This window comes from Scyliorhinus canicula, chromosome 3, assembly GCF_902713615.1.
Source record: "Scyliorhinus canicula chromosome 3, sScyCan1.1, whole genome shotgun sequence".
Taxonomy (NCBI): Eukaryota; Metazoa; Chordata; class Chondrichthyes; order Carcharhiniformes; family Scyliorhinidae; genus Scyliorhinus; species Scyliorhinus canicula.
In genome coordinates this window covers 13542131-13558502 of record NC_052148.1, presented here as the reverse complement: position 1 = coordinate 13558502, position 16372 = coordinate 13542131, and the positions used below count along the sequence as shown (strand labels likewise).

At 48.6% G+C, this 16372-nt stretch overlaps 1 protein-coding gene across 6 annotated transcripts in view; it reads left to right on the top strand.

Moving 5' to 3' along the window:
* exoc6b (exocyst complex component 6B) overlaps positions 1–16372 on the top strand; it is a 658566-nt gene that overhangs the window by 487977 nt on the left and 154217 nt on the right. For all 6 annotated transcript variants that reach the window (XM_038793136.1, XM_038793134.1, XM_038793132.1 and 3 more), the window contains 2 exons: positions 1794–1928; positions 3184–3363. In XM_038793136.1, the coding sequence (XP_038649064.1) occupies positions 1794–1928; positions 3184–3363 (315 nt within the window). The remainder of the gene's footprint in view (positions 1–1793; positions 1929–3183; positions 3364–16372) is intronic.

The following is a 16372-nucleotide window of genomic DNA, read 5'->3' as shown; positions in this document are numbered from 1 at the left end:
CAGTTTTTTTTTAATGATAGTGTTTTGTTCGTGAATAGGGAAAGACTATTTCCTCCAGTTGGATAAACTCTCATGATGAATGTCATGAATTTAATGTCACGAGGTAAGTAACGAGAGAGGTTAGGATAATGGACCGTCTAATATTTTGCTGCATGGGTAGTTTTTTGAGGGAAATCAGAGGACGGTACATGCGGGTGAGGAGGGGGCAGGGCACGGGGATTAGTTGTGGATTGCTCTCAAAGAATCTGCACAAGGAATCATATTGCACAGAACCGTAGCATTCAACCCAGCATGTCTGTGCATGATGGCCATGAGCTTGTCAAATAGTCCCAATCCCCCATACTGTTTTCCCATAACTGCAAACTTTCTCCTTTTCAAGCATTTATCTCATTCTCCTTTGAAAGTTACTGTTGAATCTGCTTCCACTACGCTTTAGTGCAGTGATTAATAAGTTTGCAGACGACACAAAGGTTGGTGGAATTGCGGATAGCGATGAGGACTGTCAGAGGATACAGCAGGATTTAGATTGTTTGGAGACTTGGGCGGAGAGATGGCAGATGGAATTTAATCCGGAGAAATGTGAGGTAATGCATTTTGGAAGGTCTAATACAGGTAGGGAATATACAGTGAATGGTAGAACCCTCAAGAGTATTGACAGTCAGAGAGACCTAGATGTACAGGCCCACTGGTCACTGAAAGGGGCAACACAGGTGGAGAAGGTGGTCAAGAAGGCATACGGCATGCTTGCCTTCATTGGCCGGGGCATTGAGTATAAGAATTGGCAAGTCATGTTGCAGCTGTATAGAACCTTAGTTAGGCCACACAGAGTATAGTGTTCAATTCTGGTCGCCACACTACCAGAAGGATGTAGAGGCTTTAGAGAGGGTGCAGAAGAGATTTACCAGGATGTTGCCTGGTATGGAGGGCATTAGCTATGAGAAGCGGTTGAATAAACTCGGTTTGTTCTCACTGGAACGACGGAGGTTGAGGGGCGACCTGATAGAGGTCTACAAAATTATGAGGGGCATAGACAGAGTGGATAGTCAGAGGCTTTTTCCCAGGTTAGAGGGGTCAATTACTAGGGGGCATAGGTTTAAGGGGCGAGGGGCAAGGTTTAGAGGAGATGTGCGAGGCAAGTATTTTTACACAGAGGGTAGTGGGTGCCTGGAACTCGCTGTCGGAGGAGGTGGTGGAAGCAGGGACGATAGTGACATTTAAGGGGCATCTTGACAAATACATGAATAGGATGGGAATAGAGGGATACGGACCCAGGAAGTGTAGAAGATTTAATTTAGACGGGCAGCATGGTCGGCACAGGGTTGGAGGACTGAAGGGCCTGTCCCTGTGCTGTACTTTTCTTTGTTCTTTGTTCTTTGCATGGCAATAACTCGCATCATCGGGAATTCTTTTGACTCCACTTGCGACAAGTTGAGGACACTGCTGTCTGTGCTTTGATTTTCTATCTTTCATTTATAGATTACTGTAATAACCCTCACGAGATCCACGGGGGATGACCCAATTTATCTCCCCATGGGGTTCTTGAAATACCTGCTCCCCCACTGAGGGGCGGTGACCTAGCAGCTGGGGCTCCTGAATCGGGTCTGGCATGATCGGTAGTCTCGGCTGGGGCTTCTCTGCTGTATGCCGTGTTGTGGCCTTTACTTTTGTTTCCCAGATGAACCTTCTCTAGATTCCTGAAGATGTTATCACGACATATAGAGAAGGATTTCTGATGGTCAGCCTGAAGAGTGCATTGTCCATTTAGCAGCTCATTCTTTTCCATCTTTTTGCAGCTTGTACAGATTATCATCAACACAACACATCTGGAGCAATCCTGCAAGTTTCTGGAAGAGTTCATTACGAACATTACCAACGTACCTCCAGAGACCATTCATGCCACCAAGCTGTATGGTACAGCCACGTTCAAGGTAACAGCATGTCTTTGTAATGTGTGCCTGGCTCCTCCAACTTTTCACATTTCTTATGTGTTACCATCAAGTTACTAGCAATATTGACTAGCCGTTCAAGGTAGGACAGTAATGCTCATGTTATTATAATGTGGTTGTCCTCGGGAGAGCAGTGGCGTAGTGGTATTGGCGCTGAGATAGCAATCCAGAGACACAGAGTCATTCTTTGGGGATGAGGGTTCGAATCCCACCATGGTGAAATTTTAATTGAATTTTAAAATCTGGAATTAAAAGTGTCGTGATGACCATGAAGCCATTATCCATTGTTGTAAAAACCCAGCAAAGTTCATTGATGTCCTTTAGAGAAGGAAATCTGTCATCCTGACCTGGTCTGGTTGGCTCCAAATCCACAGGATCCAAAACCAAAAGTCGACCCTTACAGCAATTCCTGCTTCTGGAATATTAATCTTTATCCAGCAATGCCACTGCATCGTCTAAAATCCACCTCATCCGGAACACTGAACATGAGTCTCATCCAATACAGAGCAACTCCCTCGGTAATATGCGGCGGCATCGACTTGAATTATGCGCTGGAGCCCTAACTGTTCGCCTTTGATATAAACCCCCAATCCCACTCTCAAATTAGCTTCAGCTCACTCTCATTAATAACTCTAATATACGTTCCCCATAAGAATGCCTAAAATATTGAATTGGAAGAAAGAAAGGTTGGAAGCTGGTCTTGTTCTCCTCAGAGCAGAAAAGGTTAAGGACACACGTTTAAGTGTGGTGTAGAAAATTATGAAGGCTTTTAATGGAGGAAGTAAGGGGGAACTCTTCCAGTGCCAGAAACTTCGGAACCAGAGAACACAGATTTGACAAAAGAATCATGAAGGGGGGAGATGGGAAGATGAGATTTATTTTTCAGTCAATGCTTTTTTGGTATCTGGATTGCTCTGCCTGAGAGGGTGGTGGAAGCAGATTCAACAGCAGCTTTCAAAAGCGAATAAATATTTAAAATGGAGAGCTTTGCAGGACTGTGGGGAAGAAAAGAGGGATAGTGGAACCAATCGGAGAGCTCTTTCAGAGCCAGCACAGGCCTGAGGGGCCGAGTGGCCACTTTCTGTGTCATAAGATTCTCTGAGCTACTGGAAACATTTCTGTGGTTGTGATTTCTGTTTTGGCACCCACAGTCACTTGGTTGCTGTGTCCATCTGAAATATAAGCTGCCAGCCTGCAGTGCTTGACAAGAATGTGCGGGGTATTTGTATTTGTGCAGGACTGTCGACATGCTGCAGAGGAGGAGATCTACACAAAGCTGAATCAGAAGATCGACCAGTTTCTGCAGCTGGCAGACTATGACTGGATGCGAGCAGAGCACAACGGCCACGCCAGCGATTACTTAGTCGACCTCATTGCTTTCCTACGCAGTACTTTCGCCGTGTTCACACACTTACCAGTGAGTACAACCATTTAAAATCTGTATTGCATGCCCTTCTTCTTTGAGGGAAAAAAAAGTGTCCCTATCTATTGACCTCTCTCTCTCTCTCTCGGAAATGCTGGTCATTACTGGGGAGGTGGAACTGCAGAAATTACCAGGCCTCTTGTACCTAAATGGCTGCTGAATCGTGAAGGGCCAAGTACAGCTCTGTCCTCACCTGATATACGGCCGATTAGGTTTTTCTGAACCGTAGTCACTGAAGTAAAGTGAGAAACCTTACTGGGGCTGGTTTAGCACAGGGCTAACTAGCTGCCTTTTAAAGCAGACCAAGGTAGGCCAGCAGCGCGGGTTCAATTCCCGTAACACCCTCCCGAACAGGTGCCGGAATGTGGCGACTAGGGGCTTTTCACAGTAACTTCATTTGAAGCCTACTTGTGACAATAAGCGATTTTCGTTTCAAACGGGGCAGCCAATTTACACACAGGATAAATAGCTAGCTGTTGATTGAGGAATAAATATTGATTAGGACGATGGAGGAATAGTACCAAGGCATCTTTTACTTCGAACCAATGGGATAAATGGGGTCTTGGTTTGGTATCTCAACCAATAAAGGCATCTCTACAAGTTTAGCACACTCTGTGTTCCCTCTCATGGGAAGAAACCTTGACCGAATCTAACTCTTTGAAGGCAGTCCATTCTTTAGATACAGTTTTGCCTGCAAATCTTTGATTCCAGTTTATTTGGGCCAAATCGAGCCTTATGCCATTTGTTAATTATTTTTATTCTGGATTTCTCCTTGACCTTTTCTGTAGCCAACCTGAACCTTGTACACAATGATCACTGTATCCGAAATGTACTGCTGACATTTGATCCACCTGGCCTGCCTCATTTCCAAGAACCAGGTCCATCAATGCCTCATTTCTCTTTGGCGTGGGAACATATTACTTTAGAAAATTTTCCTGAACACACTCGAGGAACTGTTGCCCCTCTCTGCCATTTACAGTGCTGTAATCCTCTTCTCCATTCAGATAATTAAACTCGCCTGTTATAACTACCCTATAATTCAAGCACTTCTCTCTAATGTCATGGCAAATTTGTTCCACTGCCAGGTTAATGGCCAAGAAAGCGCACAGATCTGTGTAATTGTACTTTATTTGTTCTTGTACTGTAGCCAAATAGATGCTGTCCTTGACTCCTCTAGGACATCTTTTTTCTCCAGCATTATAATGTTTTCCTTGATCAATACTGCCGCCCACCTCCTTTCCTTTCTTTCTTACCTTCTGCGAATGCTTTATATGCAGGAATGTTTAATACCCAATCCTGCCTTTTAGCCAGGTCTGTCATTGCCACAGCATCACATTTCCACATGGCTATCTGCTTCTGCAACTCACCAATTCTATTTACCACACTCGTGCATTCACATAACCCTAATTTATACTTTATTACTTTCCCCCTTACCTGCATCTGCTCTAGTGCTATCTGTACTCCCAACATTCACCTTGGTATTCCTCGCTAGTTTTGCCTCCTGGTTCCCACTCCCCTCCAATTGGCACTAGCAAATCAATCTGCAAGGAAGTTAGTCTCGGCTCTGTTTAGGTACAAATGTGACTGCAGGACCACATCCCTCTTTCTGCCTTTATTGTTGGTACCCTCTCAGAATGCTCGGCAGCCATTTTGTGAGATCCTTGACCCTGGCACCATGGAGGCAGCATTCCACCCTGATTTCATGTCTGCAGTCACAGATGTCGCTTAACTATCCACCCTCCTTTAATAATTGCTCTTCTAGTCTCCTATGTGTCCCCCACCATACAGAAGAGCCAGTCATCGACCTGGCTCCGGCTGCACTTGCAAGATGAACCACTAGCTTCATCAGTATTCATGGGCGGCATTCTCCCCTACCCGGCGTGACGGAAGGTCCCGGAGTAGGGGAGTGGCGCCAACCACTCAGGGGTCGCTCCTCCCCAAAGGTGGGGAATTCTCCCCACCTTTGGGGGCCAGCCCCGCGCTGGAGCGGTTAGCACCAGAAGACTGGCGCAAAAAACAGGCGCCCCCGGCAGCGGAGCTGGCCGAAAGGCTTTCGCCGGTCGGCGCATGCGCCGGCAGTGACGTCAGCGGCAGCTGGCCGCTGACGTCACTGCCGGCGCATGCGCGATGTTGGGTTCTCTTCCACCTCCGCCATGGTGGAGGCCGTGGCGGTCGCGGAAGAACATAGTGCACCCAGGGCACTGGCCCGGACTCTGAGGGGGGGGGCCCCGATCGCGGGCCAGGCCACCGTGGGGGCACCCACCGGGGTCCGATCGCCCCCCGCCCCCTGCCCCCCCAGGACCCCGGGGGCCTGCTCGCGCCGCTGAGCCCGCCGTTCCAGAGGTGGTTTAAACCTCGGCGGCGGGAGAGGCCTCCCAGCGGCGGGACTTCGGCCCATCCGGGCCGGAGAATCGCCGCAGGGGCCTCTCCGATCGGAGTGGCGAGATTCCTGCCCCCGCCACTTCCCGAGTGGCGGAGAATCTCTGCCACGGCGGGGACGGGATTTTAGGCGCCCCCAGGCGATTCTCCGACCCTGCTGGGGGTCGGAGAATTTCGCCCCATAACTGAAAAAGAGCCATTAATCTGTGCAATTCTCTTCCCTGGAAAGCAGTGTAAGCTGGGTCACTGAATTTAGTCAAGGCAAAGTTAGAGACATTTTTGATTTGCACGTAAGTCAGGGTTATGGGGGATGCTGTTGGGAAAGTAAAACCTATAGTTTTAGTTATAGTTAGGTTTGTGCCGGACAAAGGTGTTTGTGTGGGTAACTTCCAACCGTGTTTCTGTCGTGTTTATAGAGGGCTCTGGTGCAAAGAATAAATAAAAGGCATATTCATGTAGATGTAGGACATGCATAAATACACAATGTAAATACATAGGCACAGGCATCGGGTGAGCATATGGAGTACAGTACTGCTCAGTAGAGAAGATGTGTGAAGAAATCAGTTCAGTCCATAAGAGGGTAATTCAGGACTGTGATAACAACGGGGAAGAAGCTGTTTTTGAACCTGTTAGTGCGTGTTCTCAGACTTTTATATCTCCTGCCCGATGGAAGATAGAATGCCACGCCACCCCGATGCCGGCACGTGATTCTCCGCAGAGTGGAGAATCGGCGGCATTGGCGCCGGCGTGGTTGGTGCAGCGCCGGTCACGGGCTGCTCTATGCGGCCGCCGGCCGACTCTCCAGCCCGGATGGGCCGAAAGGCCGTAAGAAAAGAGCCGAGTTCCGCCGGCGTCGTTCCAGCCTGCTCTGGGCCGGTGGGACCTCGGCGTGGAAGCGTCCTGGGGGGGGGGGGGGGGGGGGGGGGTCCAACCTCGGGGGAAGGCCTCCGATGTAGCCTGGCCCGCGATCGCGGTGCACCAATCGGCGGGCCTGCCTCTGTGGCTGGGGGCCTCCTTTCCTACACGCTGGCCCCTGTACTCCTGTGCCATGTTGCGCTAGGGCCAGCGTGTTGAAGGAGGCCACTGCGCATGTCCTTATGGGTGCCGACACAACTAAGCATGCGCGGATCCCGCAGCGCACAGTTCGTGCCGGGATCAGCAGCTGGAGCGGTGCGCACCGCTCCAGCGCTGTGCTGGCCCCCAGTGGAGGCCAGAATTAGCACCTGGTGCGGTCCGTTTACGCCGTCATAAAATGCGACTGTGTTTACAGCGGCGTGGATACTCTGCCGCGGGATTGGAGAATCCCGCCCGTGGTGTGTATAGAGAATATTGTAGAGGTCTAAGTACACAGCCTTGAGGGGCCTAGGTGTTGAGGACTATCATGGAGGAGCTTGTAAGGTAGAGAAGCTTTAAAGTATTAGGTTTAGCTGAATTTGTGAACCATTGACGATAGGTAGTGAGAGAAGGCAGCTTTCATAGAGTAGATAGAACAGTACAGCACAGAACAGGCCCTTCGGCCCTCGATGTTGTGCCGAGCAATGATCACCCTACTCAAACCCACGTATCCACCCTATACCCGTAACCCAACAACCCTCCCCCCCCAACCTTACTTTTTAAGACACTACGGGCAATTTAGCTTCGCCAATCCACCTAACCCGCACATCTTTGGACTGTGGGAGGAAACCGGAGCACCCGGAGGAAACCCACGCACATACGGGGAGGACGTGCAGACTCCGCACAGACAGTGACCCAGCCGGGAACCGAACCTGGGACCCTGGAGCTGTGAAGCATTTATGCTAACCACCATGCTACCGTGCTGCCCCTGCTCTCACAGGTCTGCTGAAAGCAGTTGATTTAGAAGGCCTGAGCAGGAACATCTCTTTGAGCTTTGCTGGAAGAAAAGCCATACCATGCAATAATGGTTTAGAAAACAATGGCAGAGGCATGAAGAGCAGCTAGTTAAGGAAAGTAGAGAAATGAAGAGAGGTTTCCAAGACATCTGAGGTTAAATGTACTAGAACAGGGAACTGTGCAGTAAAAAGATAGACGGTGCAGTAAAAAGATAGACTGTGCTTGGAAGAAGGATGAGAAGCCATAAAGATATTTGAAGTGATTTTCAAGTTTGTGAGATTTTACTATAGCCTGTGGAATGTGAGTTGAAATAACTATGGAAATCGCTGGCTGAAACTCAGGGTTTGTATAAAATCAGTTAGGGCAAAAGAAAACCTAAAGGGAGTTGTGGAAAATCCTGGACAGGATTTACTTTTAAAAGTGACGCAGAAGCTTTGCTTAAACCTGTCATTTTGAGAACCTGGTCTACAATTTGTAATGCAAACCGCGAGGAGAAAGTATAATTATGAGAGAGACAATTTTCAAGTGTCTGTTTGGGAGTGGAGTTTGGAAACTCTCAGTATGGCAATCATCAGGGGGGATTTCTGCGGAGTCATCCACAAAACATTCACTTTGGGTTCAGAGTCGAGAGTGAGTGCGTTTGCTCACATTCATCTTGTATGCTTAAAAGGGACTTTGTGTAGAAAGGTGCTCCTACAGAGGGGGTTTGGGTCTTCCGAACCTGATGTACTACTACTGGGTGGCGAATGTGGAGAAGGTGCGGAGCTGGGTCAAAGGTGTTGATTCCCAGTGGGTCAGAATGGAGGAGAATTTGTGCAGGGGGTCAGGACTGAAAGCACTAGCAACAGCGCCACTCCCGATAGCTCCGGGGAAATACTCAGGGAGTACGGTAATAATAGCTTCATTGAGAATTTGGAGACAGTTTCGCCAACACTTTGGGTTGGGGGCAGGGTCAAGGGAAATGCCGAATCGGGGGAACCACAGATTTGAGCCAGGGAGGTGGGATGGAAATTTTTGGAAATGGGAGGAGAAGGGGATTAAGACCCTAAAAGATTTGTTTCTTAGGGGTCGGTTTGCAGGATTGAAGGAGCTGGAAGCGAAGTATGGGCTGGAGCGGGGGGAAGTGTTTAGATACATGCAGGTTCGAGATTTTGCCAGAAAGGAGATACAGAGCTTCCCGGTGGAGCCGGCTTCCACATTGCTGGAAGAGGTGCTGACGACAGGGGGACTGGAGAAGAGGGTAGTGTCAGTGGTTTACCGGGCTATTTTGGAAGAGGATAAGACACCACTGGAAGGGGTCAAAGCAAAGTGGGTGGAAGAGTTGGGAGAGGTTATAGAGGAGGGGCTCTGGTGAGGTGGAGAGTGAACGCCTCCACCTCGTACGTGAGGTTGGGGCTGATACAGCTGAAGGTGGTATACAGAGCACACCTCACAAGGGCGAGGATGAGCTGATTCTTTGAAGGAGCAGAAGATGTGTGTGAGCGTTGCGGGGGAGGGGGGGGGCGTAATCACGTTCATATGTTTTGGTCCTATCCAAAGCTAGAGGATTACTGGAAGGAGGTTTTTAGGGTAATTTCCAAGGTGGTGCACGTGAAACTGGACCTGGGCCCCCGGGAGGCCATAGTCGGGCTGTCAGACCAGCCAGTGTTGGAAACGGGTGCGGAGGCAGATATCGTAGCCTTCGCCTTGTTGATCGCCTGAAGGCGGATCCTGTTGGGATGGAGAACAGCCTCTCCGCCCTGGCGTGGCGGGGGGACCTGTTGGAATACTTGACCCTTGAGAAGGTTAAGTTTGAACTGAGGGGAAGGACGGAGGGGTTCTACAATTCATGGGCATTATTCATTGTACACTTTCAAGAACTGGATAACATCGAACATTAGTTGGAGGGGGGATGGGTGGGAGGGCTGGGGGAGGAGGGCTGTGTATATTAAGGATGACTATGGGTGATCCCTGATTCCTTTTTGTCATTTGTTTATGTAAACATGCAGGCTGATGTTTGAGGGTTTGTGGGAGGATGGCATCGTTGTTATTATTATGGGGATTGACATATCTGTTGCTGATTATTGTTTATTGCTGGTGGGTGTAAATTTGGGAGAAAATGTGAAAATGGAATTAAAATATTTTTTTTAAAAAGGGACTTTGTGTAAGCGAGACAGTTGCAGATCAAGATTTTCATTGTGATCTGTGTTAATCCTAAAATCTGTGTGTAAATGTTAAACTGATTATTAAAGGTGTTTTGTATCTTCGTTCAGTTTTTCATGTTTAATAAATGTTTTTCTCCTATTGTTAAAACTAATTAACGGTCTTTTGACACTTCTCCATGTTATATTGAATGAAAAAAAAAGTTATGGGGCGCGATTCTCCGCCCCCCACGCCGGGTGGGAGAATAGCGGGAGGCCCTCCCGCTATTCTCTCCCCCACGCCCGACCCACGCCACGAAAAACGGCGAGCAGCGATTCTCTTGGGCCGAACGGCCGGGCCTTCACGCCCGTTTCACCACGGCAGCAAACACACCTGCTCGCTGTCGTCGTGAAACGGGCGCCAGATGCCCGTTTGGGGCATCTAGAGGCTCAATTGGTACGGGAGCACCACGACTGTGCTCGGGAGGGGACAGGCCCGCGATCGGTGCCCACCGATCATCGGGCCAACGTCCAAAACAGACGCACTCTTTCCCCGCCAACGCCCGGCAAGATCAAGCCGCCATGTCTTGCCGGGCGGCTGAGGAGAAAGACGCCAACTGCGCATGCGCGGGTTGGCGTTGTCCAACTTGCGCATGCGCGGCTGACGTCATCGGCCGCGTCAGCCGCCGTGACGCTTGACGTGCGGCCTTGATGACCGTTGTCAAGGCCGCGCCGCCGTGATGCACGGGGCCGCGCTCCTAGCCCTGCCCGGGGGGGGGGGGGGGGGGGGGGGGGGAGAATCGGCCCCGGAAGTGGCCGTGAAGGCTGCCTTGGGTCATGGCCTGTCCCACGGCAGCCTTTACGATTCTCTTTGCGGAGAATCTCGCCCATGGTCTTTTGTCCAAGGGTTCCATTCTGGGATCTTCCCAATCTGTTGTAACATCAACTGGGATCATAACAGGGGCAGACAGGAAAGTAGAGACAGGAAATCAGATCAGCCATAATCTTATTGAATGGTGAAGCAGGCTCGAATAGCCTTATCCTCCGAAGTCCTATGTTCCAATGGTCCTCTGTACTGAGGGAGATGTTGAAACAACTGTACTGGTGGAAGAGATGCACTACATTGTCAAAAAGGTGGGGGGGGGGGGGGGGGGGGGGAAGTGAGAGAGTGCTGCATTCTCCAAGGGGGAGTAGTGACGGAGTGCTGTACTGTTGCATAGGCAGCACTGACAGGGCGTGTTGTACTACATTGCCGAAGGGACTGCACTGAGGGTGCCACACTGGCAGAAGTGTCATGTATTGGGTAAGATTTTAAACTGATAGACAGGGAAAATTCCATGTCAGTATTCAGAGGTGAGCAGGGGGAACCCTGGCAAAAATTTCTCCCTCAACCCAAAGTCATCAGAAACCGATTGTCTGGCCGTTCATCTTATGCGTATTTGTGAGGGATATATGTGGGAAATCAGTGAAGACAAGTATCATTGTCAGAGGTCCTGCCAAGTCACTAATTTCCTGCTCTTGGGCTACGAAAGCTTTACTGAGAAGCTCAGAGGGCTGTGAACTGATGTCAGTGTGAAAGCTTGTCATGTAAAAATAAAACTTTCTGCACTTAAAAAAAAATTCTTTCAGATCTAGAATGTGTCAGCTGTGACTCAGTTGGTAGCCCCCTTGCTTTTAAATCAGGAGGTTGTCAGTTTAAGTCTAGAGACTTGAGTCATAATGCAGACCGACAGTCCAGTGCTGTACTGAGAGGTGCCGACTTTCAGATGAAACATGAAACGAATGCCATAGTCTGTCCTTTCAGGAGTCATTGAGTCACATAGCAAAGGCCCTTCAGTCCATCGAGTCTGCGCTGGTCAGAAACAACCACCCAACTATTCTAATCCCATTTCCCAGCACTTGGTCTGTAGCCTTGTATGCCTTGGGATCACCTAAGTACTTTTTAAATGTTATGAGGGTGTCTGCCTCCACCACCCTTTCAGGCAGTGAGCTCCACAATCCCACCACGCTCTAGATTAAAGATTTTTCCCTCACATCCCCTCTAAACCTTCTGCCCCTTACCTTATATCACTGCCCCCTGGTCATTGATACCTCCACCAAGGAGAAAAGTCTCTTCCTGTCCTCTCTCATCTATGCCCCTCATAATTTTATACATCTCAATCATGTCCCCACTCAGTCTCCTCTGCTCCAAGGAAAACAATCCAAGGCTATCCAGTCTGTCTTCATAACTAAAACTCTCCAGCCCAGGCTGGATCCTTTCCAGCACTATCCCTCCTATAATGTGGATTCCAGAACCGCACACAATACTCTAGCTGCGGCCTAACCAATGTTTTATACAGTTTCAGCATAACCTCCCTGCTCTTAAACTTTATGCCTCGGCTAATAAAGGCAAGTATACCATATGCCTTCTTAGTCACTGTATCGACCTGCTCTGCTACCTTAAGGGACCGGTATACATGCGTACCAAGGTCCCTCTGATCCTCGGTGCTTCCCAGGGTCTTGCCATTTATCACGTATTCCCTTGCCTTGTTTGTTCTGCCCAAGTGCATTTCCTCCCTTGCTTCACTCAGCAGCCTGGGATACATTTCATCTGGCCCTGGAGTTTTGTCTGCTTTTAAGCCTGTCAGACCACTCACAATTTCCGCTCTGTCCATGCTAATCTCTTCAATTTTATTGCAGTCCTTCTCCCTGATTTCTATACCCACACTGCCCATCTCATGAGTGAACACCGACACAGTATTAATTTAGAACCCAACCTCCATCCCGAAAGACATGCTTGTTCGGTGAATTGGACATTCTGAATTCTTCCTGTGTACCCGAACAGGCACCGGAATGTGGCGACGAGAGGATTTTCACAGTAACTTCATTGCAGTGTTAATGTAAGCCTACTTGTGACAATAAAGATTATTATTTCTTTTATAAATATTGGGTTTTTGAACAAAGTATATTTACTGTTATGTACACAGAATAAGATATATATATATATATATATATATATATAGAAGTGAAGGGCACACAAACATACCAAAAAAAAAGTAATAATAAAAAAGAAATAAAAAACAAAATGAAGTAACTGGTAAGGTATTATGCACCAGCTCAATAGCAGCAACTCTGTGCAATTGGCAAAATGATTTACAACGCATAAGTAGGCATCTGTTTGTGGGGGTGGGGGGTGGAGACTGGGGAGGTAAATATACATTTGGTTGCCAGAGAAATAATTACAGAGGGCAATACTGGTATGGGTCTGGTGTTGGTGTTGTCACTTGCTTCTCCCGGACGGATTTTGCTGCCATTGTGGTGTCGCGCTCACCTCCGCTTCAGCCGTTCATCCCGTCTTTCGCCTGGATTCTCCTTGCTCTCTGTTCCTGTAGATGCCAAGTTTGTTATCGTTTCCCGTGCCCTCCTTCCGGCTATCATCTCCCCCCCCACCTCCCTGGTTCTCCTCCATTGTTCCCTGTCTCTTCCCTCTTCTCCCCCCCCCCCCCCCCCCCGCGGTTCACCTTTCTTTCCTCTTAGGTTTAGCTGCCCCGAACCCCCCTCCCGGTCTATCTCTCCCTCTCATGCTTTGGCTACTTTCCCCCTGATTCTTGGCTACCTGGCTATTTTTCTGCTTGTTCGTTGGCCACAAACAGGTCCCGGAACAATTGGGTGAATGGCTCCCACGTTCTGTGGAAGCCGTCGTCTGACCCTCAGATGGCGAATTTGATTTTCTCAATTTGGAGAGATTCTGAGAGGTCGGACAGCCAGCTTTGGGTGGTGCTGCTGACCGCCAGCCGAACAGGATTCTACGGCGGACGATCAGGGAGACAAAGGCAAGGGTGTCCGCCCTCCTCCCCAGGAATAGATCTGGCTGGTCCGATACCCCGAAGACCGCCACTTGAAATGAAAATGAAATGAAATGAAAATCACTTATTGTCACGAGTAGGCTTCAATGAAGTTACGGTGAAAAGCCCCTAGTCGCCACATTCCGGCGCCTGTTCGGGGAGGCTGGTACGGGAGGCTGGCACTTTCGGGAATGACTCCACCCTTCATTTGAAGAGCCTTCCATGATGTTGTCCCTCCTCATTCCTGTAATTGATTCCCTGATTAAATTGTAACACCCCGTCCTTTATTACCTCCTTCAGTGTCTCGCCTGAAGATCCTGTATCCTGGAATATTGAGCTACCAATCCTTTTTTGCAGAAACATAGAGTACCCAGTTCTTTTTTTCCAATTAAGGAGAAGTTTAGCGTGGCCAATCCTCCTACCCTGCGCATCTTTGGGTTGTGGGGGTGAGACCCACAGACACGGGGAGAATGTGCAAACGCCACACGGACAGTGACCCGGGGCTAGGATCGAACCCGAGTCCTCGGTGCCGTGAGGCAGCAGTGCTAACCACTGCACCATTGTGCTTGCCCCGTGCTGCCTATCCTGACCCTCTCTCAAACACGTCTCAGTGACAGCAATGACATCATACCCCCATATTTTAATTTGTGTCCTCTGTTCATCTGCCTTGTTCGTCAGATGTTAAAGATCCCATGGCATTATTTGAAGAACAGGAATTCTTCCTGGTGTTCTGGTCAGTATCTATTACTCAACCAAGGGTAGCATGGTGGTTAGCATAAATGCTTCACAGCTCCAGGGTCCCAGGTTCGATTCCCGGCTGGGTCACTGTCTGTGTGGAGTCTGCACGTCCTCCCCCTGTGTGCGTGGGTTTCCTCCGGGTGCTCCGGTTTCCTCCCACAGTCCAAAGATGTGCGGGTTAGGTGGATTGGCCATGCTAAATTGCCCGTAGTGTCCTAATAAAAGTAAGGTTAAGGGGGGGGTTGTTGGGTTACGGGTATAGGGTGGATACGTGGGTTTGAGTAGGGAGATCATGGCTCGGCACAACATTGAGGGCCGAAGGGCCTGTTCTGTGCTGTACTGTTCTATGTTTTATGTTCTAAAAACAGGTTATCTGGTCATGTTGCTGTTGTAATGTTTTGGGGAGGAGTTTCGAATCGTTCCTTATTGGCAAAGGTTGGAAGCACAATACTGCTCTTAATTAAACCTCAATACAGCTTTGCACTTGCTTCAAAAACTGAGTGACTATATTGTCAAACTCTGGGTGGTTCGTCAACGTGTTCCACGGCCCTCAAACGTGAATTTATTTGAAGAATTAGAGAGCCCCCTTCAGCGGACAAGATGTGGAGATGCCGGCGTTGGACTGGGGTGAACACAGTAAGAAGTCTTACAACACCAGGTTAAAGTCCAACAGGTTTGTTTCAAATCACTAGCCTTCGGAGCGTAGCTCCTTCCTCAGGTGAAAGCAGAGGAAGGAGCTACGCTCCGAAGGCTAGTGATTTGAAACAAACCTGTTGAACTTTAACCTGGTGTTGTAAGACTTCTTACTGTGTTCAGCGGACATGGAATGGGAGGGTTATAGAAAGAGTTGTCACCTACTGCAATGGCTCCACTGGGAAAGGAGTAGGGCCAAGGATAGCATCATGCTTTGAGTTCTCTTGCTTGGCTGATAAATATTCACTGGAAACATTGAAGTGGAAATAATGAATATTTATTTAAATTAGAACAGATTTTTTTTTTGAGGCTTTGTTTACGCTTTAGAAAGTTCCAAGCTCACTGATAAACTATTGTGCTAAAAGCAAGAACAAGCTTGTATTCAGATTGTACCTTTCACAGGTTGTTTCTAAAGCAAGTGCTTCACAACCCATTAAACATTATTTCTGAAATGCAGTCACGGTTGCTTTGTGGCAGCCGATTGGTACACCGCAAGTCCTACAAGCAGCAAATAAATGGACTGGCCAGTTACTCCACTGTTAGTTCAAAGAACTATCTTCTCAGGCCCCTGGCGAGTCTCAAACTCTGAAGAGCAGGGCGAGAGCGCAAAGAGCTGGGTTAAGCTCACACAAAGACGGATAGCACATCTCACAAGCGTCCCACCAGAATACAGAATTCAAGGTGCGGGGGTTATCTTATGAGGAAAAGTTAAGCGAATTGGGCCTATGCCCATTGCAAATTAGAAGGTTAGCATATTGAAACAGAGGATGTTGAGAGGAGGTTTTCCCTTCTGGGGGAGTCTAAAACTAAGGGATGCCATTTGAAAGTTAGGCGTCTCTCCTTTAGCACAGAGATGAGGGGAAATGTTTTCTTGCAGAGAGTCGTTGGCCTTGAAGTTCTCTTCCCAAGAGAGCAGAGGAAGCTGGGTTATTGAGTATATTTGAGGCTCAGTCGGAATGCGTTTTGACAGCCAAGAGACTTGATGGTTATGAGGGACCTTCAGGAAAGAGAGTTGAGACCTCAACTGGATCATCCATCGTTTTATCTAATTGCAGAGCAAGGTAGAAGGGCTGAATGGCCTTCTGTTCTGAATTCTTGTGCCCTGCATCACTAAATGTTCAGCATCCAAATGAATTTTTGGATTATTTTCCACACTACCACCCTACAAAGAACACTTGGTGTACTTTTGGTGTTATTGATGGAGGGGCGGAATGTTGGCCAGGAGAACCCTATTTTGAATGGTCCACTTTGAGGCCCTCCCTACGTCTTGCATGAAGTGAGGCATTACCAACAATGCAGCACACTCTCTGTACTGCACTGAAATGTCAACACAGGTTATGGGTTCACATCCCACTCAGAGGCAGAGTGGTCCAGCAATCCAAGAAGGCGAATGATATG